The following is a 23,289-nucleotide window of genomic DNA, read 5'->3' as shown; positions in this document are numbered from 1 at the left end:
TCGTATAGAGGGAGCAGGCACCGTCCCTCAGCATTTCTGAGGCCGGTCTTCTCGGCGGGGAGCTTGCCTCTAGCTGCGCATGGTGGGCCTACGGCACGCCCAGGGCTACAGGAGAGCAGGTGTTCCTTCCCTAGAAATGTTTGAGGGGAATGGGTCAGGGCAGGTTGGCCTGGGGACCAGAAGCAAACTTCCGCATTTATTTTGAAACTGTTCTTGGACTTGCTGTGTCAGAGCAGAGCCTCTTCAGTCCCTTAGGTCATAGAAAGCAGCAATGGGAGCAGCTGAGCCTGGTGCCCTTAAGTCGGGGGCTGGGGGGCCGTGCCGGGGTCCACTCATGTTCCCAGTCCCCCTCGGGCTGCACTACCCCAGGCCAGGATGCCATCCAGGGGCACAGACCTAGGACTGTGCATGCCTCTGTGTGCATTTGCGTGACAGGCTGTAGGGGTGTGTCCCCCTGCCCACTCCCCCCCACCCACGGTCTGAGGCAGTCGTGCCATATTTGGTGTTCTGAGCCGAGGACGGTGGGCCCGGCTGTCACACAGGAACTAAGACAAGCTGGGTCTCAGGGCCTGGGGAGGAGGTCCTGGTGCCAAGAAGAGGATGGGATTGAAAGGAAGGTGGCATTGTTCAGGACGGACTCCCCTACCCACATTCTTGGCTGGATAGTAGAGCATCCCATAGGCCGCAGCGTGGTGTAGCCATTCCCAGACCGGAACCCTGAGATCCTCGGGGGTTTTGCAGAGAAGCTCTCTCCGGCTTTCCTCACCCTTACCCCGCACCCACTTGGGAATCTTGTGGCAGATGAGAGCACCAGTCCTGCAGACAGAAGTTTCCAAGAGGCCTAGGCCACTCCCACCTCATCCTCAGATGCTGTGGTCCCTGATCAGGGACTGGAAAGGAGTGGGGACGTAAAGCCACTGGGCTGTGCTTGTGCTGGGGCGCCCCGAGAACCTGGCCCAGAGCCACATGGGGTGGGTGGAGTGTCCGTGGGGTCAGAATTGTCCAGATTTGCACTGCCTTGGCCCCAAGGCCAGCTGGCCTAGTCCTCCTTGGGCCTCTCCACGGTGAGAAATGTGTCCACAATTGCTGGCTGGCGCTCCGGGTCACCAAGCGGTTGCTTCTCTCGGTTCTGCTCGGCCCTGGTTCGTGTCCAGGAGGGGGAGCGCAGACAGCCAGCCCGGGGCAGTGGGTGCAGGCCTGACGGGAACACGGGGGTCAGGTCACTCCTGCAGCTACTGGGCTGGGCCTGTGTGTGTCTGGCCACACACTGGGGTCCCCTGGATGCTTAGAAAACACAGATGCCAGGCCACCAGTAATGTGGACTTGTGGGTCCGGGTGCAGCCCGGGCAAAGGCTTTTTTGATGCCCAAGGAGGGTCCCTGTGTGGCCGAGACCCACACCCTAGGTGTGAGCCTGGCCCCAGCAGCCAGCTGGTCCCTTACCCTCTCAGGGTGCAGGCTCTACAGGGCTGGGATCTGAGCACTCCCTTCCCACCCCGACCTGCACAAGGTGTAAGAAGGGAGAGAAGAATTGGTCCCTGGGTCCCTGTACCCCCACTGGCGGCCTTGCCATTTCTGGGGCCCTTGACGTCTTGGGCCAAGGGCAACACTTCCTCAGGAACCAAAGGGGAAACTAAGGCCTGAGCTGTGGAGCCAGGGCTGATGAAGGCCACCCCACTTTGCTTGGCCTAACTTGTGATTAAATTCACATGTAGTAAATTTTACTTTTGATGGGGACTATGACTTTGGCCTTTTGTTGGCATTTGGAAAGGAAAATTGAGGAAAACAGAAAAATTCCTTGATGTTGGGCAAGTAGACATGTAAAATGCAAAAATACTGAATGAGATGGTGCAGTGACAAGCACCAATTTTGACACACGTGTGAGAAAAATATTTTCAAAAATAGGGGTTGTGGAGAGCCGTGTTCCATGGGCTGGGGCCCCAGAACCGCCCACCACTCGCCGCGCCCCAACACCAGCCCACCTGCTGGCGATTCACCGGCCAGGCTCTCGTCGTCTGAGTCAGCAAAGACCTCGGCCAGCTCCTGGTCGGACATGTCGGTCAGCTCGGTGAGGTCCAGGAGGTCAAAGTGCACCTCCAGGGAGGAGACGCTGCTCAGGGGCTCTGCAGGGCGGGCGGAGGGGGCTGCTCATAATGGGCACAGTCTGGCCTCCCAGGGACACCTTCCCTCCCCCTGCCGCCGCCGAAGCCCCCGGGAAGAACCAGAGCTCTGGGCAGAGCCCTGTGGGGTCAGGGTAAGATGGGGCAGAACCCCCATCCCCCCATCGGCTCTCCACACTCAAGACTGAATGCCTTCTGGGTCCCCCATTTTGCAGATGGTATAGCCAAGGCCACAGCCCGAGCTGTAAGAGCCCAGCCGCAGCACCCCTCCCCCACACACACCTGGGGGAGTGTTTGGACAGGATGTGGACCTGACCCTCCATCCCCCAGGGGCTCACCGTCCCTCCAGAGTACATGCTGGGCAGGTCAGCTGTACTTACGCCTCCTCTCTGTGACCTGCAGGAGCCCCGGGGCTGGTATTGGGATGCCCACCTCCTCCTCGGCCGTGGGTGAGCGGTAGCTCTCCCCTGCCCCGTGGGCCAGGGTGCCCAGGGCTGCCTGTGGTCCCTCCACCTCCTGAACGGTTTCTGCAACAAAGACGGAAGGTGTTACCTGGGAGGAGAGATGCCGGTGGGGAAGACGGGAGTCCGTGGCTCACTGAGCCCTCCTCTGAGGCTCCGGGCGGCGACCAGGGTAGCCTGGGGTAGTCTTGGGCTGGGGTCCCAGACAAGGGCCACTGGGTGCAGGAGGAGGGGAGTGTGCAACACTGTTACCTGTCTCTACTTTCAGGTCCAACCAACCGGCCCATGTCACTTTTGCATTTCCTTGCCTTTTGGGGCTCTTTGATCCAGAATGGCCCCTGCTTGCCTGTCTGTCCTCTGATGCACTTACAAAAATGCACGTTCTGTTTGAATGCATAATGATTTATTTTCATAGTAAAAGAGACTGGGGGATATTTCTCTAGGTTTCTTCTATGTAATTTTTTGGAAGATTTAATTGCTCATTTTTTACATATGACAATTTTTTTTTTTTTTCAGTTGAGAGCAGTAGGCCCTGGGGGCAATCTGCTTGGTAGAGACTGCCGCTCAGAGATGGACCCCTGCCCCATAGAAGCACCAACCCCACCCTTCTGTTGTTTGGGCCAACACCTTGACCTCTTAGCTCACATCCCTCCATCCAAATTTCCTACCAGTTCCTCCAGAATGTTCCAGAGCCCATCCACATCTCCCCCTCCTGCTGCCTCACCTTGTCACTCCCCGAACTCAGCCAAAGAACCTGATAGGCATGTCCCCTGAGGCAGCTGGATCCCTTGGCTCCCCCATGGCCCCATTGTGGCCCCATAGAGTGAACAGATGCCCTCTGCCTCCCCTCAGCAGTGCTCTGTGATGCACCAGGATCTTCTCTAGGAGAGCCCAATTGGGCCCCCAGCACCAGGAGCTGCCTGCCACGGGTGGGCCTTTCCTCAGCAGTGCAGTCAGCAGCCAGGATGCTGCCCAGCAGGTCCCATGTCTAAAGGGTCTCCAGCAAAGTGGGAAGATAGGCCATCCATTCACAGCTGTAGAGCTGGCTGGGCAACACCTGGCCTCCTCTGGGAGGGCACCACCCTCCCTGGGAAGTGTGGCTGAGGGAAGATGGGCCTGGGGACCTGCCCATGCTATTCATGTCATCACATGGGGTTTGGGGCTGGCCAGGCTGGACGGTGCTCAGGGTATCTGGTTTCCACTTCTCTGCTGCATTTGGAACGTGACTTCTGAGTATCCTCGAAGGGTAGAGTTACACCCACCACTGTCCTGGCCCGCCCAGCCCAGCAAGTACACCTTCCCACCCAGAGGGCACGAGAGATGTAATTCAGACCCTGCTCTGAGCTGGGGTGAGCAGGGGCCCCTGCCTTGAACCTCTCCATCCATCCCTGTCGAGAGTCCTTGAGGAGCCTTTACTCTGTGGGGCTCGGGAACCTGCTTTGTTTCCTTGAGTGGGGAAGTACAGCACCTGGTCCCTCTCTCTGAGGGTGTAGGACGGGCTCACATCACGCTGGCCTGTGCTGTCATAATTGTGAGATGCTTCCATGCACATGGCTCATGGTGATAGGTGAGGCAGGGGGACACGGTAGGGGATACACATCACACAGATGTCATCAGGACTTTGCTACTCTCGGAGAAGCCGCCAAAGGGTTTTGAGCTGAGTAGGACAAAATCTACCTCCATTTTTAGGAGATGCAGGCTAGGTGGGAAGGATAAAGTCCACAGGTGTTGAGACAGTACAGGGTGAGGGGCAAGCACCACTATAGATGCTGGGGTTCAGGGGTCTCAGACGGCCTAGACTGTTGCACTGTTAAGCCCATTTTGACAAATGTCAACATCCCTGAAAGAGCCAAGCATCTACGGTCAATGGCATCATGGATGATGAATAAACAAAATGTGGTCCATCCACACAAGGGGATGTTACTCAGCCATAAAAAAGAAAGCACCGACACAGGCTACAACATAGATTGAGTCTTGAAAACATTATGGTTAAGTGCAGGCAGCCGGTCACAAAAGGCCATGCATTATAACATTTATATGAAATGTCCAGAACAGGCGAAACCACAGAGAGTAGAAAAGTAGATTAGAAAAGACATAGACAGTAGATCGTTGGTGGTTTCCAGGAGCTGGGGTGTGTGTGGAATGGGGGGTGACTACTAGTGGGTATGGGGTTGCTTTTCAGGTTGATGAAAATATCCTAAAATTAGATGGTGGTGGTGGTTGCACAATTTTGTAAATATACTAAAGGCACTGAACCTTATGCTTTAAAAGAGTGAATTTTATGATAAAAGAAATCCTCAGTGGAAACAAAGGTTGATTTTGGATGGAATTGAAGGGCAAATCCAGGAGGACCTAAGACATCAACTAACATTTGCTGTGCACCTACTGTGTGCCAGGCACCAGGCTCAGAGGCTGGGAGTAGGTAAGAGAAGTGTGACCTCTAGGACCTAGGCTTAGTCCTAGCACACAGTAGGTGCCAAACATAAATGTTTGTCCAATGAATGAACAAACCCAAGACCCCACCCCAGAGTTTCTAAGCAGCTGTGCTAGGAATCACCTGTCCATGGCTGAGGCCCACAGCTCTTCCTGGGGTAGGAAACAGGAGTGATTGCAGAAGCAGGCAAGGGGTGGGGCTGCTTGGTGCCAGGCTGAGCAGGGGCACCCGGGGCCAGGCTGTGGGGTGGCAACACCGTGATTCTCAGCATAGCCCCCATCAAGCCCCTGCAGGGGCCACTGGTGCCCTGACCTGTGCAGGCAGCAAAGCAGTGCCCCATGGGGCCTGCAGTTACCACGGTTACCACAGTTCCGCCCCCAGCACCAACGGCTGATGTGAGTGGATATGATAGGGTTACCTTGCACTAGGCTGCTGACCTATTTTCCAGCCCATTTGTGTGAGAACTTGGCCCAAATCTTAAGTTCCCTGCTGTGTGCCCTGGGCCTTGCCCTAAGCATCGAGCAGGTGCTCTGCATGAACGGATGAACAAATTAATGAAGTGAATAAATGAATATCATATACAACAAAATGGCAGTGGGGAGGCAGAGATGGTCACAGAGATGGGCCCCTGTACGCTATTTCCCTAGCCCCTTGTCCTTGGACGTCGAGGATGCCGGGTGGGCCGTGCCAAGGCGCAGCCTCCTGAGTGCAGGGCCGTGGCCTCTCTCTCCCTGTGGCCGTTCGGACAGACTTGGAGTTGGGTGGGTCCAGAACCTGGGTTTACCAAAGGCCCCACTTGGGGCCCTTCCAAGAAGCGCACTTCCTTCTCATCTCCATGTCTGGACACTTTGATATTAAGAAATTACTGCTAATTCGTTTAGGTGCAAAAATGGGATTTTCATTATGCTCTATGAAAACCTTATCTTTTAGAGACACTCTGAGGAATACTTACAGATGAAATAACATGTCGAGATTGGCTACAAATTACTACTGAAGGGTGGCTGGTGGTGGTCTGGTTGAGCAGGCTGGGAGGTGACACACGGGGAGCTTTACCACATTGTTCTACTTTTCTGTGTGTTCCACATGCTCCAGAATCAAGTTTTCAGAAGTCCGTGAACTGAGAGAATGATGGTCACAGCCCTCCACCCATGATCTTGAGAGATCCCACGGCAAGGGGATCACCAGGCCACTGTGTAGGCAGGAAATGGCTCCACAGAATGTGAGCCCTCTGGGGCCCCCTCTGCTCCCACCCCGACTCCTGCAGAGTAGGCACCTGATAAATACATCTCTGTGCATGGAATGAGTACGTGAGATTCCTAAACTGGAGGATCATGAAGTCCCTCTCCCCAGCGCCTTCCTTCCCTGTCTCACTCAGGGCTCCCACAGTCCTGCGAGGGAAGTGAGTCTGTCCCCACTGACAGAAGTGGACATGGAAACTGAGGGCCAAGCTGCTTTGCCCACATCTCTCACAGCTCTGTGCTCTCCAGCCCTTGCCCTCCAAACCTTTCCCATCACGTCCCCACATAGCCGCCTCTGGGAAATCCTGGGGTCCTGGGACTGTCAGTGGCAAGAAAAAGCTGGATCCCTTAAACAAGGGACAAAACAAAGAAAACCCACACCCACCAGCTCTGGGTGTGTCGGGTGGTGTTTGCCGGGTGGGTGACAAGGGCCCTCAGACAGCTGTCTGGGCTGCACCTGCCCAACTCAGACTGCAGACACAGCAGTGGGTGGGCCCGTGGCTTCAGGACACCCCCCTGGGGGCCATCCCTTTGGGCTCCAGATGAGATTGCTGACGTGGCTGGGGTCCTTCCTCAGGTCCCTGTGTGGTCAAGAGTGGCTCCCTGGGATGGGACCTCCAGGAAACCCATGATGCGTCTGGGGCCTAGCCAGGCCGGTGGAGGCGCTCATGGCGCCGAACACTTTTCCTGAAAAGGACTCTTGAGGTGGGGGTTCCTAGAGTTTTCCTCCCGTCACCAGCTGCCGCCCTGACCGAGCGGGACTCCAAAGAGGGGAGACCTAGGTAGAATCTCAGACGTCAGAGTCGCCGAGAGCGGACATGGGCTTCGAGGAGGCCTCCTTCCGTGCATACCTGCCCTCCCAGATGTGAGCGCCCCTGGGCCTCGCCCTGGCCGACAAGCCCTGCAAGCGTGGGGCAGGCCCCCCACCCCCACCCCCACCCCGGCAGGCCATGCCGGGTGCAACGCCCTCCTCCCCCCCCCCCCCCCCCCGCCCCCGGCCCTATCCCAGCGCGGTGCCCTGCAGGATCCCAGCGGTGGCCTCCCTGCCCTAGCCCCCGGCGAACAAAGCAGATACGCGGCCCAGAAGGGCAGCGCCGACCCCCACGCCTCGCGGAGCTGTACCCCAGACACGCCCCATGCCCAGACCCCCCCGGACCCCTGCTCTGCTGGTTTGGGGTTCAGCACGAAACTCTGGGCCAACCACCCAGGAGCGCGCCAGGCGACTGAAAGCGCAGAGGACAAGGGGGCGGGGACGCGATGTGTGCGCCCCCCGCCTAAAGCGGGGGCCGTTCCCGGGAGGTGCCCCCGGCCTAGCTCCCCCGGCGGCAGGCCAGGCTTTCTCCGGCTCCGGCCAGGCTCAACTCGGAGCTACCGGTGGGTCTTGTGCGGCCCCCGGGAGCGGCCGATGAGTGGGCCAGGGGGGAAGGGGCTGCGGCTGGCTGCGGGGGAAGGCGCAGCTCGGGGACTCCTGGGGACTTGGGGCCGCACTCACCTCCCGGGCCGGCGCCCTCCGGGGTCTCCATGCGGCCGGCGGGGTCTGCGAGGGGCGCGGGCGGCGGCGGCGTCACCCAGCCCGGGCGCCCCTGCAGCTGCGGCGGCGACTCGGCCCCAGCTCGCGGCGCAGCGCATCGGGGCAGCAGCCGGGGGGCCGCGGCGGCAGGGAGGAGCCCGCGGGGCGGGGCGCGCAGCTGCTCCGGGGCCCGGGTTCCCCCTAGCATCCTCCCCCCGGAGCCCCGCAGCACAGGTGCGGCCCCGCCCCGCCCCGCGCGCGCCCCCTGCCGGCCCAGGCTCTGCGGACCACCTCTCCCACCGACCTCCGGGGCTGCGGACCCACCCGCAACCGGCGGCGGCCTCCCATCCTCGGCCCGGCCCTTGCGCCCTCTGCGCCCCCAGCGCGCTCACTTCTCTTGCAGCCGTGCCAACTTTCGTCCATTTGTTCACCCCCAGATATTTATGGGGTGCCGGCTACGTGCCGGCGCCTCGCGGGCCAATGGAGAGGAGGCACAGAGGAGAAGCAAAGGCGGCGCCCAAACCCTTGGCCCCAAAGCAAAGAATTGCAGATTGTGATGAATACTGTGAAGAACACTGCGGGTGGGGCTGGGCGAGAGTTTAATGGCGAGGCCGGATGGGGGCGTGGGTGGGAGATAGGAGGTAGGGAGATGGGAGCGGGCAGAGAGAGGGCCCCGGGAGGGAAGGCAGGGTCTGGGCGCGCTGAGAACGACACGCAAGTCCCTGGAACGCGACCCCGTGCCAAGCTCTTTGTGCACAGTATCTCAGTCATTCCCCCAGAGATCCTAAGAAGACGGTGTCCTGGTTTTCCAGGTGAAGAAACTGAGTACAGAGAGCGTAGGTAAGCTGACCAAGGTTACACAGCCAGGCACTGGAAGCCAAAGGGTCTGAATCCAAGCCCAAAGGCTGCACTTTTATAAAAACAAACCAAACCAAAGAAAAGCATCAGGGAGAAAGAGTTTGTTCCCGGCTGGGAGTGGAAAAGGCCCACAGAAGAGGGAGGTGGGTATGAACTTGGTGTTTGCAGGAAAGGCACCATCTCAAAGGCAGGTGGTCCACATAGCTTCAGCCAACCAAGGCACTCATTGCCCCGTCCAACTCCAGTCATACAGAACCCACAGCCTTCAAGATTGTCAGTCAGCGAGGCTGGCTAATAGTTCCCATTTTTCTTTAGTTTACAAAACAAATGAAAACAAAAACTGCAGTCTGCAACCTTCTAAAATGATTTCATGACCCACTAGAACTGGCCATTGTTGTGAGCCATGGGCCTCCTTGCGATCCCCAAATGGGGAGAGAATGTTCTCTCAGGGAAGAAACTGAATTATAGGGTGGGTGGTGGGGACATAAGCGAGCCAGTCAGTGCCCTAGGAAGCTGGGGCAGTGGATGGGCACTGGCTGTTCAGAGTCAGCTGGGGTGGCAGATTGTAGTTCTCAAAATGGTCAGATCAGTATTTCTGATTCCACTTCCAGAACCTTCCACTCCCATCAAGACACTCCTCCATCGATACTCCTTCTGTTGAACCTGGGCGAGGCTTGTGATGGCTTTGGCCAATAGAGTGTGGCAGAAATGATGCCATGTGACTTCTGAAGTTGGGTCATAAGGGGATTCAGCTCAGGAGGCCCCCCTGGAATCTGGCCACCTTGTGTGAGGAAGCCCAAGCCCCTTGAGAGACCACCTGTGTGTGTTCTGGCCGGCAATAGCCATTAGGCCAGACTCAAGTCTCTCAGCCAATGGGCAGACATGAGACTCCACCTTTGAGCCACCCCTCTGGGGGTGGTCTGTGGAGCTGAGGTGTCCTGTCCCACCGAGTCCTGGCTGAGTTGTAAATTCATGAGCAAGAGAGATATTGCCACTGTATTAAACCACTACTTTTTGGGGGTGACCTGTTATGTAGTCATAGTAACTGTAAGAGCAATTGTTTAATAATTATCCCCATCTGAGAGATGAATAGGTGGATACAGAGGGGGTCTTGTCAAAGGCATCCCAGCTGGTAAGCAGCAAGTGATCTGATGACAGAGGCCAGTGTTTATTTATTTTTAACTTTTCCTTAAGAACATTTTCAAGGGCGCCTGGGTGGCTCAGTTGGTTAGGCGACTGCCTTCAGCTCAGGTCATGATCCTGGAGTCCTGGGATCGAGTCCCTGGCATCGGGCTCCCTGCTTGGCAGGGAGTCTGCTTCTCCCTCTGACCCTCCTCCCTCTCATGCTCTCTCGTTCTCTCTCTCTCTCAAATAAATAAAATCTTTTTTTTTTTTAAAAAGAACATTTTCAAATAAAAGGAGAGAGAATAGCATGATTAACCTGCATGTACCCATTATCCCATCACCAACATTCAACAGTTACCAACTCATGGCTGATCTTGTTTCCTCCCTACTATCGATCACCTCCCTCCACTGCTGGCTTGTTTTTGTTTTGTTTTGAGTAGGCTCCATGCCCAGTGTGGAGTCTAACAGGGGGCTTGAACTCATGACCCTGAGATCAAGACCTGAGCTGAGGTCGAGTCGGACACCTAACCAACTGAGCCACCCAGGCACCCCTGCTAGATTGTTTTGAAACAAATCCTATGCACTATATAATTTCATTTGTAAATACTTCACTATCGATCTCTAAAAGAGAGCCCAAAAATAAATAAATAAAGAGAGTTCACTCTTCTTAAGGACTCTATTATCCTAACATCCAGGCATCTATAGAGTTGATTTTGTGGCCCGGGGTGGTTTACCTGACCACCGAGGAAGCAGGCATTAGGAAGAGCCAGACATGAGACAACATCAGTGGGTCTGTATGTATCAACATTTCCTCTGTGATTTTGCTGGAAACTCAGATGCCATTTATCTGGGCTTCAGAGCTGCACAGCATGATGCTGAATAAAAGTATCTTGAGCCACATATGTGAAGAAAAGGCTCTTTTCTAAGAATCTGAACTCAAATACAATATGAAAAGCACAGGTCACTGTGGGCCCTGTCAGGAGTCCAGGGAGTTGCTGGCCAGGGCTCCCGTGAACTGTTCATCTCTGCAATCCATACCGATAAACTAGGCGACTCTGTTGGTTTTGACAAATGAATTCCCTGTCTGGTTATCCTTAGCTAACCCTCTTATTCTTTTGCCCTTTTTGCTGAAAGGAATTAATGTTAATGCATTTATTTAATTCAGAGATCCCAGACTTCTAAAGCAAAAAAGCCAATCAGCATGAGGCACCTAGCATATTGGGCAGTGTTAAATAACAATAATTACCCCTCTGTGTTACCCAGCTGCACTGTCTTGCCTGCCAACCCTCCTCTGGGAGGCCCTGGCATTGCGGGAGGAGGCCCCTATCAGGCCAGTGGTGTCTGGCTCAGAGGCGCAGGCTCTTGGCTGTCCAGGCACAGTGACATGACCAGACTTCACAAAGGCCTCTGGGCCAGCTATAAGTAAATCATGGCTCTGTGCGAGCCCCACTCCAAAGCAGCCAGGGCTTGGGTGGGCAACCAGAAGCCCCTTAGGGTCATCACTGTGGCTCTCAGATCCCTACCTCTGTGTGTGAGCTGGGGCCTAAGCAAGCCCAACAAGCGAGGCATTTTCCTCCTTGGGTGGGACTGGCCGATCCAAGCTCACCTAAGCCCTTCTTCTGTACTCACACTCTGTCCTCAGTGCAACTCTCCAGGGGGAGAAGATTCTGGAATCTTCTCCATCCCCAAGCAGATGGGAAAACATGACCTGCTGCAAAACCACTAGTTAGGAAGATGCCAATGTAGAGGGTGTAGAAAAAAAGAGGACAAATACTGTGTAAAGACGGGCACTCTCAGCTTTCTGGGTGACAGAGTGATGCACATAGGTAATAGGGTGAAATTCACTTTCGAAATCATATAATGACTAGCGGTTTTCAGAGCAAAAGGTTAGGAAGGGAACCTCAAAACTCTCTTTTTTCCTGCAGTGCCTGTCTGGAAACTTCTGGCAGACGCTTCTCGTTTGTCCTCAATGTCCTCGTCCGTAAGGACAGGGGCCACAGAGGAGGCCTCCTCAGGAAGAGCAGTCTATGTTTGAGAAGGAGACACTTCAGAGCTAGCTGGAAAATATTTTTCTCTCCTATTTTCGTTTTGTTCTGACGGTTTTCAGAAACCCAGCCATCTTCCAACCCCACTCCGACAGCAGGCGGGAGCAATCTTCAAAGGCGGGCGGGGTGGGGTGTGGCCCGTGGGCATAATCTCAGCCCAGACTTGAATCTCGTTTGGATACCTTCTGGGAGCCTGGGGTGGCCGATCCTTCTTTGCTCCCTGTCTCCGGCCTTCGGCGAAAGCATCTTTACCGAGCACCTGCTACGTACTGTTGTAGGCGCGGGACGTAAGAGAAAACAGTTCCTCCCCCCTTCATGGAGCTTAAGTTCTAGTCTCGGACACACGCAAAGTCCCGCAGCGAAATGCGTTTAGGAATTTCGGGGAGATGAAGCGCGTGGTTGATACGGGGCTGCGGGAAAAATCTACCCGACTCTGCAACCCCGGGTTCCGCCCAGTGTGCGTTGCTAGGAACTCGCCTGGGCTGTTGCGAGGGGCTGTCGCGGCCGGCGGAGTCTCGCGAGGATCTCCGAGACTTCGCGCGGGACCGCCCATCGGTTGCCGGGAGACGGCGCAGCCTCGGCGGGGCGGGAGCCGTGTGTCTGCAGGCCGCGGCCGGTCTCGACCCCCAGAGCCATGGTGAGGAGGCGCGGGGACCTGGGGCCTTGGTTAGCCGGCCCTGCGCGCAGAGAGACGACTGGACGGGGAGGCCTGGGTCCCCGGGACCTGTGCCCGCTGAGACCCCAGAGTGGGGAGGCCTGGAGTTCTGGGTTCCTGGCATCGAGGCCTTGGTGCTCTCGTGGCGTCTTCGTGGGGAGAGCACTGGGTGTGCGGATCCCGCACCCTCTTGGAGCTGAGAGATCTGGGCTGTCCAGGATCCGGCGCTCACAGGGGTGCGCATAAACGCGCCCCCCCCCCCCCCCCCCCAGGGTCTGGTGTGCACGCTTTCCAGAAGACAACCTGGGTCGGAAGGATTTCCTATCTGGAAGGAAGTCTCAGTCCTCCAGATCCTTGGGACCTAGGGTTAGGGGCCTGGAGTACAGTCGGGGGCAGGCGATACCCTAGGACCTCCAGTCTCTGGGATGAAGAGCCTGGGGCGTACCAGAGTGGCTAGAGGTCCGTCTACCCCGAGGCGTCCTGGACAGAGCCTCAGGGTACGGGAGCTGCTCTTTCCTTGGAGAGCCTTGGAGGAGTCAGGCCTGTATGGAGATGAGCAGGGTGGGAGCTCTCTGCCTCGCCAGTTCTTCCTCCCCGTCTCACTACAGGGCCCTCAGCTGCCCCACCATTCTGATAGAGGAGTTTTCAGTAGCTCGTTTTCCAGGCAGATGCAGCAGGAGGGGTATGAGCTAGTGGGGAGGACCCCTCTCCAGGAGCTATGCCAAGCCCCTGCATTTGGCTGTGAGTTGCCAAGTAGTTATGAACCGGTGGGACCTTCTCATGGGGTGGACTTCTTGGAGTAGAGGGATTAGAAAGACGGCAGTACGTTAGGAGTGAAGATTTCAGTGCGTGGGTCTTTTAGAATCAACTGGAAAAGGCCACCAAAATACTTAAGTTTATCACTAGCTTGTCCGAATATGGGTGATTTTCCTATTTTCTTTTTGCTTTTCTACGTTTTCTAAGATATCCATGTAAAAATTTTTTTGTAATCATAAAAATGTTAACAGACACGTAGACATACACATATAGAAACATTAATAGAGACATTTAGATGCATACACAGAAATGTTACAGAAACATGGGGATGCATGCACACACAGAAGCATGGGTCACAGAGTTGGGAGAAGTGAAGGCAGAAGGTGGGGATTTGGAAATTCAGTACCTGCTTGAGTGGCCCTTGGGAAGTGAGTGGGGGTGGGAGGTTCTTTCATCTTGTCAAAGTTGTTAGAAGCAGGTGTGACACTAGGAGCCATTCCTGTGTGGTGAACCATTTACAGAGCACCCATGGTGAGTGCTGTCTGCTTCAGCTCTTGACCAGGGTTCTTGGAAGGAGTTTTATATTTGGAAGAAAAGAAGCCTCATGTTACCTGCCTGATCATTGCTGTAGGTCCATTTCTCCTTACACATACCCAATAGTTTCTTGCAGGTTTCGCTATGGTGGTTACAAGCATTATTGTGAACACGGTAACATTTGACAGTGTGCTGTTGGGGTTCTTCCTGGCCAAGTAAATTTTGCATTCATATCCAGGAGGTCTCTGCCACATACCAAGGAGTGGATTTGGAACGAGTTCCCCCCCTTCCTTTCTGAGGGAGAAAATGTTCTCTTCTGAAGAGGAAGATTTGTGCTTGCTTTTCTTTGTGCGTGGTTATGGGTGGGAAGCCTTAGGGCACGGTGATGTGCTCCAGGTGGGGCATGACACAGTGAGCAATAGGAGACAGGAACCAGAATAGGTCCTCCTGTCCCAGTGTGCCCCGGGGGTTAATCAGAGCCAGCCAGATGGTGATGTCTTTAGACAGAGCCTTCCTTCCTTACCCAATCATCTCTTCTTTAATCAAAGGCGCCCAAGAAGAAAGGGAAGAAAGGAAAAACCAAAGGTACCCCGATTGTTGATGGGCTTGCTCCGGAGGACATGAGCAAGGAGCAGGTGAGCAAGGCCTTGGCCTAGTCCTGGGTCGGGATGGGACTGGTGGGTGTTGTTCCAAGTTGTCTCTGGGTGTTTGCCTTTATGAACCTCTTTCGCCGCCCACTGTCTCCTTATCCATCTCCCCTCAGTCTGCTCCTGCACTTCTGTCCAAACCAGGATATGCCTTCTTCCATTTCCATAATTCTCATCAGCTCCAAAGCTATCAAATGCAGTACATATTCAAAAACTAATGATGTAATGTATGGTGATTAATATGATAACATAAAAAAAAAAAAACAAATGCAGTACGTATTAAGAAAAAAAGCAATATAGCTACATTGAAAATTTTTTAATAGGGTGATAGGAATTTGGAAGGAAATGATTTTCTGATATAAAAACTATTTTTAATTTTCTTTTTTAAAAAGATTTTATTTATTTGACAGAGAGAGAGAGCAAGAGAGAGAGCACAAGCAGGGGGAGCAGCGGAGGGAGAGGGAGAAGCAGGCTCCCCGCTGAGCAAGGAGCCCAACGACGCGGGCCTCAATCCCAGGACCCTGGGATCATGACCTGAGCTGAAGGCAGATGCTTAACGACTGAGTCACCCAGGCATCCGTATTTTTAATTTTCTGTGTATCATTTCTTTTTCTTTTCTTTTTTTTTTAAAGATTTTATTTATTTATTTGAGAGAGAGAGTGAGAGAGACAGAGCACGAGGGGGGAGCGGGAGAGGGAGAAGCAGACTCCTGCTAAGCAGGGAGCCCGATGCGGAACTCGATCCCGGGACTCCAGGATCATGACCTGAGCCGAAGGCAGTCGCTCAACCAACTGAGCCACCCAGGCGCCCATCTGTGTATCCTTTCAATTTTACCCTTTTATGTACCTGATGTTCACTGAGCTGTTACCACAATATATGCATATATAGTATTCTTATTTATTTTATTTGCCATTAAACATTAAACAGAATTACTTATTTTTGTTTTTTTAATAAGCTTTAATTTTTTTTTCTTTTTTAAAAAGGTTTTATTTATTTATTTGAGAGGAAGAAAGAGAGAGGGAGAGCATAAACGAGGGGAGGGGCAGAGGGAGAAACAGACTTCCCGCTGAGCAAGGAGCATTACATGGGGCTCAACCCCAGGACCCCGGGGTGCCTGGGTGGCTCAGTCGTTAGGCGTCTGCCTTCAACTCAGGTTATGGTCCCGGGGTCCTGGGATCGAGCCCCGCATCGGGCTCCCTGCTCAGCGGAAAGCCTGCTTCTCCCTCTCCCACTCCCCCTGCTTGTGTTCCCTCTCTCGCTGTGTCTCTCTCTGTCAAATAAATAAAATCTTTAAAAAATAAAAAAAAAAAAATAAACTGTTTCTAACTCAGAGGATGAAAATTTAAAAGTAGGGGCACCTGGGTAGCTCAGTTGATTAAGCATCTGCCTTTGGTTCTCAGGTCATGGTCCTGGGGTCCTGGGATCGAGTCCTGTGTCGGGCTCCCTGCTTGGTGGGAAGCCTGCTTCTCCCTCTCCCGCTCCCCCTGCTTGTGTCTCTCGCTGTGTCTCTCTCTCTCAAATAAATAAAATCATTAAAAAAAAAAAGACTCAGGACCCCAAGATCATGACCTGAGCCGAAAGTAAATACTTAACCAACTGAGCCACCTAGAAGTCCCAGTAAGATTTATTTTAAGCCACTTGTCCATTTTGATGAAGTTAAGGGCTAGAAAACATAATTATATAATTATAATTTCAATTAAAAGGCTCCTAAAAATTGCAACACATGGTGAACCATGAGAGCAGATATTGTGCCTCCTCTAGGCTCCATGTTGATGACTGACCCGTGAGTATCTGCTAGGGACCTGTTGAGGGTTCCATGTCAGCTCGCGTGTTCGTATTAATAAGCCTAACTTTCTTTTGATAGCTTTTTAAAAAAGATCTATTTATTTATTTGAGAGAGAGAGAGAAAAAGATTCCCCGCTGAGCTCAGGGCCCGACGCAGGGCTTGATCCCAGGATCCTGAGATCATGACCTGAGCCAAAACCAGGAGTCGGAGGCTTAACTGACTGAGCCACCGAGTCTCCCCTCTTTTGATAGTTTTAGAATAAGACATAAGTACAAAGGAGAGTCATGTGACCTGAAGTTGGAGAGCTGGGCAGAGGCCCTTGCACAGTGGTGAAGAGTTGCTTTATTTGATTTGATTTAATTTTTTTAAAGGTGAAAGTGTTTCTTTTTTTTTTTTTTTTTTTTTAAGATTTTATTTATTTATTTGAGAGAAAGAGCACAGAGGGAGAGTAAGAGGGAGAAGCAGGCTCCCCGCTGAGCAGAGAGTCTGACATGAGGCTTAATCCCAGGACCCCTAGATCATGACCTGAGCTGAAGGCAGATGTTTCACTGACTGAGCCACCTAGGTGCCCCGAGTTGCTTTATTTTACATGCAGAGAAACCATGGGCACTTTAAGAAGATGGTGATGGGTTCAGGTTTGTGTTGGAGAGATCACTGGAGCTTCTGCATGGAGATTGGATTGCACGTCACATTGCCCCAACACTTGAGCTGTTCCTTGTCCCTGGGGGTACAGAACTGTGACACAGCAGTGATCGGTCAGCACAGGGAGACTGACACCTCAGAACCATCCGGGGTCCAGGCAGGGGTGAGGGACTGGGGACTGCAGTCCATTCTTTGGTTGGTTACCCTATGGACATTGTGCCCCAGGGTGGTATGTTTTCTGATTTTTATTTTTATTTTTATTTTTAAGATTTTATTTATTTATTTGACAGAGAGAGAGATAGCGAGAGCAGGAACACAAGCAGGGGGAGTGGGAGTGGGAGAGGGAGAAGCAGGCTTCCTGCCAAGCAGGGAACCCGATGTGGGACTCGATCCCAGGACCCTGGGATCATGACCTGAGCCGAAGGCAGATGCTTAACGACTGAGTCACCCAGGAGCCCTGTTTTCTGATTTTTAAAGAGAAGCTAAAAATCTGTATATTTATAAGAAACCTAACTATTGAGTGAAATCTGACACCATGAGCCGCTCAAAGTAGGTAGGAGCCTGGATGCCCCAATTCTTTTTTTTTTTTTTAATTTAACTTTTACTTATTAACATACAGTGCAGTATTGTTTTCAGGAGTAGAATTCAGTGATTCATCACTTCCATACAACACCAAGTGTTCATCTTAACAGGTTCCCTCCTTAATGCCCATCACCCATCTATCCCATCCCCCTCAACCTTCCCTCCATCAACCCTCAGTTTGTTCTCCATTGTTGTTGTTGTTTTTTTTTAAGAAGAGGAGACCCCCTTCCTCTATTTTTTTTTTTTAAGATTTTATTTATTTATTTGACAGAGAGAGAGAGAGACATAGCGAGAGAGGGAACACAAGCAGGGGCAGAGGGAGAGGGAGAAGCAGGCTTCCCGCTGAGCAGGGAGCCTGATGCGGGGCTCGATCCCAGCACCCTGGGGTCATGACCTGAGCTGAAGGCAGACGCTTAACAACTGAGCCATCCGGGTGCCCCTGTTCTCCACTGTTAAGAGTCTCTTATGGTTGGGGCACCCGGTGGCTCAGTTGGTTAAGCTTCTGCCATTGGCGAAGGTCATGATCACGGGGTCCTGGGATCAAGCCGCACATCGGGCTCCCGGCTCAGTGGGGAGCCTGATTCTCCCTTTCCCTCTGCCCTTCCCCCCTGCTCATGCTCTCTCTCTCACTCATGCTTTCTCTCTCTCTCTCATGCTGTCTTCTTCTCTCAAATAAATAAATAAAATCTTTTTTTAAAAAAAAGAGTCTCTTATGGTTTATTTCCCTCTCTCCCTTTCCCCCACCCCGCTTCCCATATGTTCATCTGTTTTCTTTCTTAAATTCCACATGAGTGAAATCATATGGTATTTGTCTTTCTCTGACTTATTTCACTTAGCGTAATAACCCTCTAGCTGCATCCATGTTGCAAATGGCAAGATTTCATTCTTTTTGATGGTTGAGTAGTATTCCATTATATATATGAACCACATCTTCTTTATCTTTTAGTACCATCTTCTTTTAATACCATCAATTGATTGACATCTGGGCTCTTTCCATAGTTTGGCTATTGTGAACATTGCTGCTATAAATGTTGGGGTGCATGTACCCCTTTGAATCTGTATTTTTGTATCCTTCAGGTAAATACCTAGTAGTGCAATTGCTGGGTCATAGGGTAGCTGTATTTTTAACATCTTGAGGAGCCTCCAAACTGTTTTCCAGAGTGGCTGTACCAGCTTGCATTCCCCTCAACAGTGTAGGAGGGTTCCCCTTTCTCCACATCCTCGCCAACATCTGTTGTTTCCTGACTTGTTCATTTTTGCCAATCTGACCCATGTGAGGTGGTATCTCATTGTGGTTTTGATTTGTATTTCCCTGATGCCAAGTAATGTTGAGCATTTTTGCAAGTGTCTGTCAGCCACCTGTATGTCGTCTTTGGAAAAGTGTCTATTCATGTCTTCTGCCCATTTCTTAACTGGATTATTTGTTTTTTGGGTATTGAGTTTGATAAGCTCTTATAGATTTTGGATACTAACCCTTTATCCGATACATTGTTTGCAAATATTTTCTCCCATTTTGTAGGCTGCGTTTTAGTTTTGTTGATTATTTCCTTTGCTGTGCAGAAGCTTTTTATCTTGATGAAGTCCCAGGAGTTGATTTTTGCTTTTGTTTCCCTTGCCTCTGGCGACGTAGATGACTAATTCTGGATGGAAATGAAATTCACAAGGAAGCCAAGAGCCTGCCCCACTTTTCTTTTAAATTTAACCTATTTGCAGATTTGCAGTTGGCTTTGGACCAAACCTTTTTGACTGTTAGCTGGTCTTTTGGTTTTGTATATTTTTTTGCTTAACATATATCTTAAAATGTGAGTGTTTTTAAATTTAGTAATATTCTGTGAATATGTATATATGGTGCTACACCATTTTCATATCTGTGTGTCTTTGGGCCATATAATCTTCCAGGAGATTTACTCTAATTTCTCAGTCATTTCCCTCTTTAAAATTATCTTAGATTACTACCTTAAAAGAAAATTTTTTAAAAATATTTTATTTATTCATTTGAGAGACAGAGACAGAGATAGCGACAGAGAAAAGGAGTGGGGAGGGAGAAACAGGCTACCTACTGAGTAGGGAGCCCAACACAGGACTTGATCCCAGGACTCTGGGATCATGACCTGAGCTGAAGGCAGACGTTTAACTGACTGAGCCACCCAGGTGCCCCTTAAGTTTTTTTTTTTTAAAGATTTTATTTATTTGACAGAGAGAGAGAGACAGTGAGAGAGGGAACACAAGCAGGGGGAGTGGGAGAGGGAGAAGCAGGCCTCCCGTGGAGCAGGGAGCCCGATGCGGGGCTCGATCCCAGGACCCTGGGATCATGACCTGAGCCGAAGGCAGACGCTTAACGACTGAGCCACCCAGGTGCCCCAAGTTTTTTTTTTTAAGATTTATTTATTTATTTGAGAGAGAGCATGTGCGTGAGCTGGGGGAGGGACAGAGGGAGAGAGCCTTCAAGCAGACTCCCTGCTGAGTGTGGAGACTGGCAGCGGCTCGATCCCACCACCCCATAAGATCATGACCTGAGCCCAATTCAAGAGTTGGACTCTCAGGCCACCCACGTGCCCCTTCCTTTTAAAATTTTTTGATGTCGTAATAATGGTGTGGCTAATATCTTTGAGCAGAAAGCTCTTGTGTTCTTTTGAGAAATTTCTTTAGTCTAAATTCCCAGGAATGGAATAAAGGATATAATCATTTTATGATTAGTAGCCACATTCAAGGTATTTCTGCTGTTTTCTGAGTGTGTCCTGTCCTTAGAAACTTCCTAGCATCATATTTTAATTTCTCACTTTTGGCTTTTACTTGTTTTTAGGGGAGAGTGGCCCTCCTTTCTTCTTTGCATTGGGTGGGCCCCTGCTGGGTCCTCACGGCTCTGCCCTGCTCGGCAGGTGGAGGAACATGTCAGCCGCATCCGCGAGGAGCTGGACCGTGAACGTGAGGAGCGCAACTACTTCCAGCTGGAGCGGGACAAGATCCACACCTTCTGGGAGATCACGCGGAGGCAGCTGGAGGAGAAGAAGGCCGAGCTGCGGAACAAAGACCGGGAGATGGAGGAGGCTGAGGAGAGACACCAGGTTGAGATTAAGGTAAGTGGGGCTGACCTGCCCATCCCTGCTGGACTTACCACATGGCACAGAGGAGCTGCACAAGGGGTGGGGGGCATTTTCTCTCCTTCCTCTGGGGGTTGCAGGGCTTTGTATCCTTTACAGTGGGAAACAGGTATTTTTTGTAGAAGGGTATGTGTGTGCAGGGGAGCCCGCATGTGCAGGGGTGTGTGAGTGTGCAGGTGTGTGTGTGAGTGTGCAGGTGTGTGTGTGCAGGGGAGCCCGCATGTGCAGGTGAGTGTGCAGGGGAGCCCGTATGTGCAGGCGTGTGTGTGTGAGTGTGCAGGGGAGCCTGCACGTGCAGGGGTGTGTGTGAGAGTGTGCAGGTGTGTGTGTGAGTGCAGGTGTGTGTGTGAGTGTGCAGGGGAGCTAGCATGTGTAGGTGTGTGTGAGTGTGCAGGTGTGTGTGTGAGTGTGCAGGTGTGTGTGTGAGTGTGCAGGGGAGCTAGCATGTGCAGGTGTGTGTGTGTGAGTGTGCAGGTGTGTGTGTGCAGGGGAGCCCGTATGTGCAGGCGTGTGTGTGTGAGTGTGCAGGCGTGTGTGTGTGAGTGTGCAGGCGTGTGTGTGTGAGTGTGCAGGTGTGTGTGTGTGAGTACAGGGGAGCCTGCACGTGCAGGGGTGTGTGTGAGAGTGTGCAGGGGAGCCCGCACGTGCAGGGGTGTGAGTGTGCAGGTGTGTGTGTGAGTGTGCAGGGGAGCTAGCACGTGCAGGTGTGTGTGTGAGTGTGCAGGTGTGTGTGTGCAGGTGAGTGTGCAGGGGAGCCCGTATGTGCAGGCGTGTGTGTGTGAGTGTGCAGGTGTGTGTGAGTGTGCAGGGGAGCCTGCACATGCATGTGTGTGTGTGTGAGTGCAGGGGAGCCTGCACGTGCAGGGGTGTGTGTGAGAGTGTGCAGGGGAGCCCGCACGTGCAGGGGTGTGAGTGTGCAGGTGTGTGTGAGTGTGCAGGGGAGCCCGCATGTGCACGTGTGTGTGTGTGTGCGGGTGCGTGTGAGAGAGTGTGCAGGTGAGCAGGCGGTGCTCCCACTGCGCACAGGTCTACAAGCAGAAGGTGAAACACCTGCTGTATGAGCATCAGAACAACTTGACGGAGGTGAAGGCCGAGGGCACCGTGGTCATGAAGCTGGCGCAGAAGGAACACCGCACACAGGAGGGCGCACTGCGCAAGGACATGCGGGCGCTGAAGGTGGAGCTCAAGGAGCAGGAGCTGACCAACGAGGTGGTGGTGAAGAACCTGCGGCTGGTAGGTGTGAGGGTCCCCGGTGCCTGACTGGCCGCTGGGAACTGTGAACTCCTGATTATTCAACACAACTGGGGATTCATATTTTGTTAGAAGTTTCCTGCATTTTGGCAATTAATTAAAATATTAAAAAAAAAAAGCAGGCAGCCAGATAAATCCCATTTGGGAGCCAAGTATAGAATCGTGTCTTAGACTTGAACAACAAATTGACTTCCCAAGAGGAAAGCCAGCTCAGGGTCCGTCTCCACGTGCTGCTGACACCTGGCTGTTCTCCCAAGGAGTCTGTCGGGCGTTTAGAAAAACACACAACCATTAAAGTGTCCAGCATGCTAGCCCCTGTGTGGCCGTGGCAGTTCTCATGCAAGCTGGGCTCATGAGCACCTGGCTGACTTTTTGGTCCTTTCTGGGGGAGGCTGGGGGAGGTTCCAGGTGGAGGTTGAAATTCATGTGCTGAGTGCCCATAAGGTGCCAGGCCCTGTTCTGATCTCTGGGGACATACGGGGAACAGAACTGACGGAATGACTGCCCACGTGTGTTTGATGGTCCAGGAAGGAGACAGAAGACAGAATACAGTGTTGAATACATCTAGCATACCCACAGGCGGGAATGCTGCGGGAAGGGCAAAGCAGGGAAGACGGTGCTGGGGATCGAGGCGGGGCTTGCATTTTTCCACAAGGAGTTCTGGGAATGCCTCACTGAGAAGGTGACATTTGGGCAAAGGTTAGAAGGATGGGTTGCTGAGCCAGGCTTGGGGAGACCAGGTCTCAAGAAGGGAGAGGGGATGGGCCAGTGTGAAGGCCCAGAGGAAAAGGGGGCAAGGAGGCCGGGGAGATGGGTCAGGGCTCGTCGGCATCAAAAGCCACAGTGAGGCTTAGCCTTTGACCCGGGCTGAGCTGGGGGACCTTTGGAGGATTTGGGCAGAGGGAAGATGTGTCCAACTTTGGTTTTCTAAGGCCCTTTCCTGGCTGCGGGTTGAGAAGACTTTGTCAGCACATTTGCCTCATGCCTGGAGGCAAGCCAGCCTCCACTGAATCTGGAAAAAATTCAGTAACGGTGCAGGCTTTGCAGCCTTGGTCCACAAGAATTGTCTGGTCTTTGCTGACCCAAGTACAGCCTGGGCTGGTTTCCAGTGAATTTAGTGACGTGAGGCTTTCTGCTTACCTGAGGCCTGGATTTGGAATAGTTACCTGGTCAGTTCCCCTTTGTGCAAAAATATTCCTCTAAAAAATAATCTCAATTTTTTATTCAAAATGTTCATCTATAACTGTCAGAATAATTTTTAATACTGCTCTAAGCCACCACTGGAGCAGGTTAGCAGGCATCTGGAGAGAACCCGCAGCTCTGTGTAGACACGGCCAGCGGTCTTCAGCCTGTGGGCAGATTGAGCCAAGGGCCAAGCACGGTTAGTGTTTGGAACATGTGTTCACTTTCTCTCGAGCTCCGAGGTGACTTTGGCTGAGGGAATTGATTCATGAAACATGGAAGTTACCAAAACCACGTTACTCTGAGCATGGTGCATGAGCTTGGCCATGAGGGGAACCCAGCACCCATCAGAAACAGCGCAGGG

At 52.5% G+C, this 23,289-nt stretch overlaps 2 protein-coding genes across 24 annotated transcripts in view; one reads left to right on the top strand and one right to left on the bottom strand.

Moving 5' to 3' along the window:
• The window catches only part of GAS8 (growth arrest specific 8), a 57,950-nt gene that overhangs the window by 25,596 nt on the left and 9,065 nt on the right, over positions 1-23,289 (top strand). For 19 of the 23 annotated variants that reach the window (XM_054511195.2, XM_064580941.1, XM_064580940.1 and 16 more), the window contains 3 exons: positions 14,283-14,369; positions 20,271-20,468; positions 21,519-21,725. In XM_054511195.2, coding sequence (XP_054367170.1) covers positions 14,283-14,369; positions 20,271-20,468; positions 21,519-21,725 — 492 coding nt within the window. Of the gene's footprint in view, positions 1-11,841; positions 12,427-12,463; positions 12,681-14,282; positions 14,370-20,194; positions 20,469-21,518; positions 21,726-23,289 lie in introns of those variants that run through there. The other 4 variants (XM_045890508.3, XM_045890509.3, XM_064580953.1 and 1 more) reach the window with 4 other exon arrangements.
• DBNDD1 (dysbindin domain containing 1) lies at positions 486-7,969 on the bottom strand. Its single transcript, XM_045890500.2, has 4 exons — positions 7,744-7,969; positions 2,499-2,645; positions 1,981-2,121; positions 486-1,197 (listed from the first exon to the last, which is right to left on the bottom strand). The coding sequence occupies exons 1-4, from the start codon at positions 7,967-7,969 to the stop codon at positions 1,040-1,042; spliced, it is 672 nt and encodes a 223-aa protein (XP_045746456.2). The 3' UTR covers positions 486-1,039.

Source organism: Mirounga angustirostris, unplaced genomic scaffold (genome assembly GCF_029215605.1).
Source record: "Mirounga angustirostris isolate CCGP_5_RB_7025 unplaced genomic scaffold, mMirAng1.0.hap1 SCAF_16, whole genome shotgun sequence".
Classification (NCBI taxonomy): domain Eukaryota; kingdom Metazoa; phylum Chordata; class Mammalia; order Carnivora; family Phocidae; genus Mirounga; species Mirounga angustirostris.
The sequence above is the reverse complement of the archived record's forward strand: the minus strand, read 5'-3'. Positions and strand labels throughout refer to the sequence as shown.

Bases quoted from the DNA above. Each gene is read 5' to 3' on its own strand.
- DBNDD1 (XM_045890500.2), bottom strand. From the start codon at position 7,969: ATGCTAGGGGGAACCCGGGCCCCGGAGCAGCTGCGCGCCCCGCCCCGC. The intron at 2,122-2,498 runs GTAAGTACAGCT...CCCGCCCTGCAG, and splicing joins GCAGGTCACAGAGAGGAGGC to AGCCCCTGAGCAGCGTCTCC. The intron at 1,198-1,980 runs GTGGGCTGGTGT...TGTTCCCGTCAG, and splicing joins GGCCGGTGAATCGCCAGCAG to GCCTGCACCCACTGCCCCGG.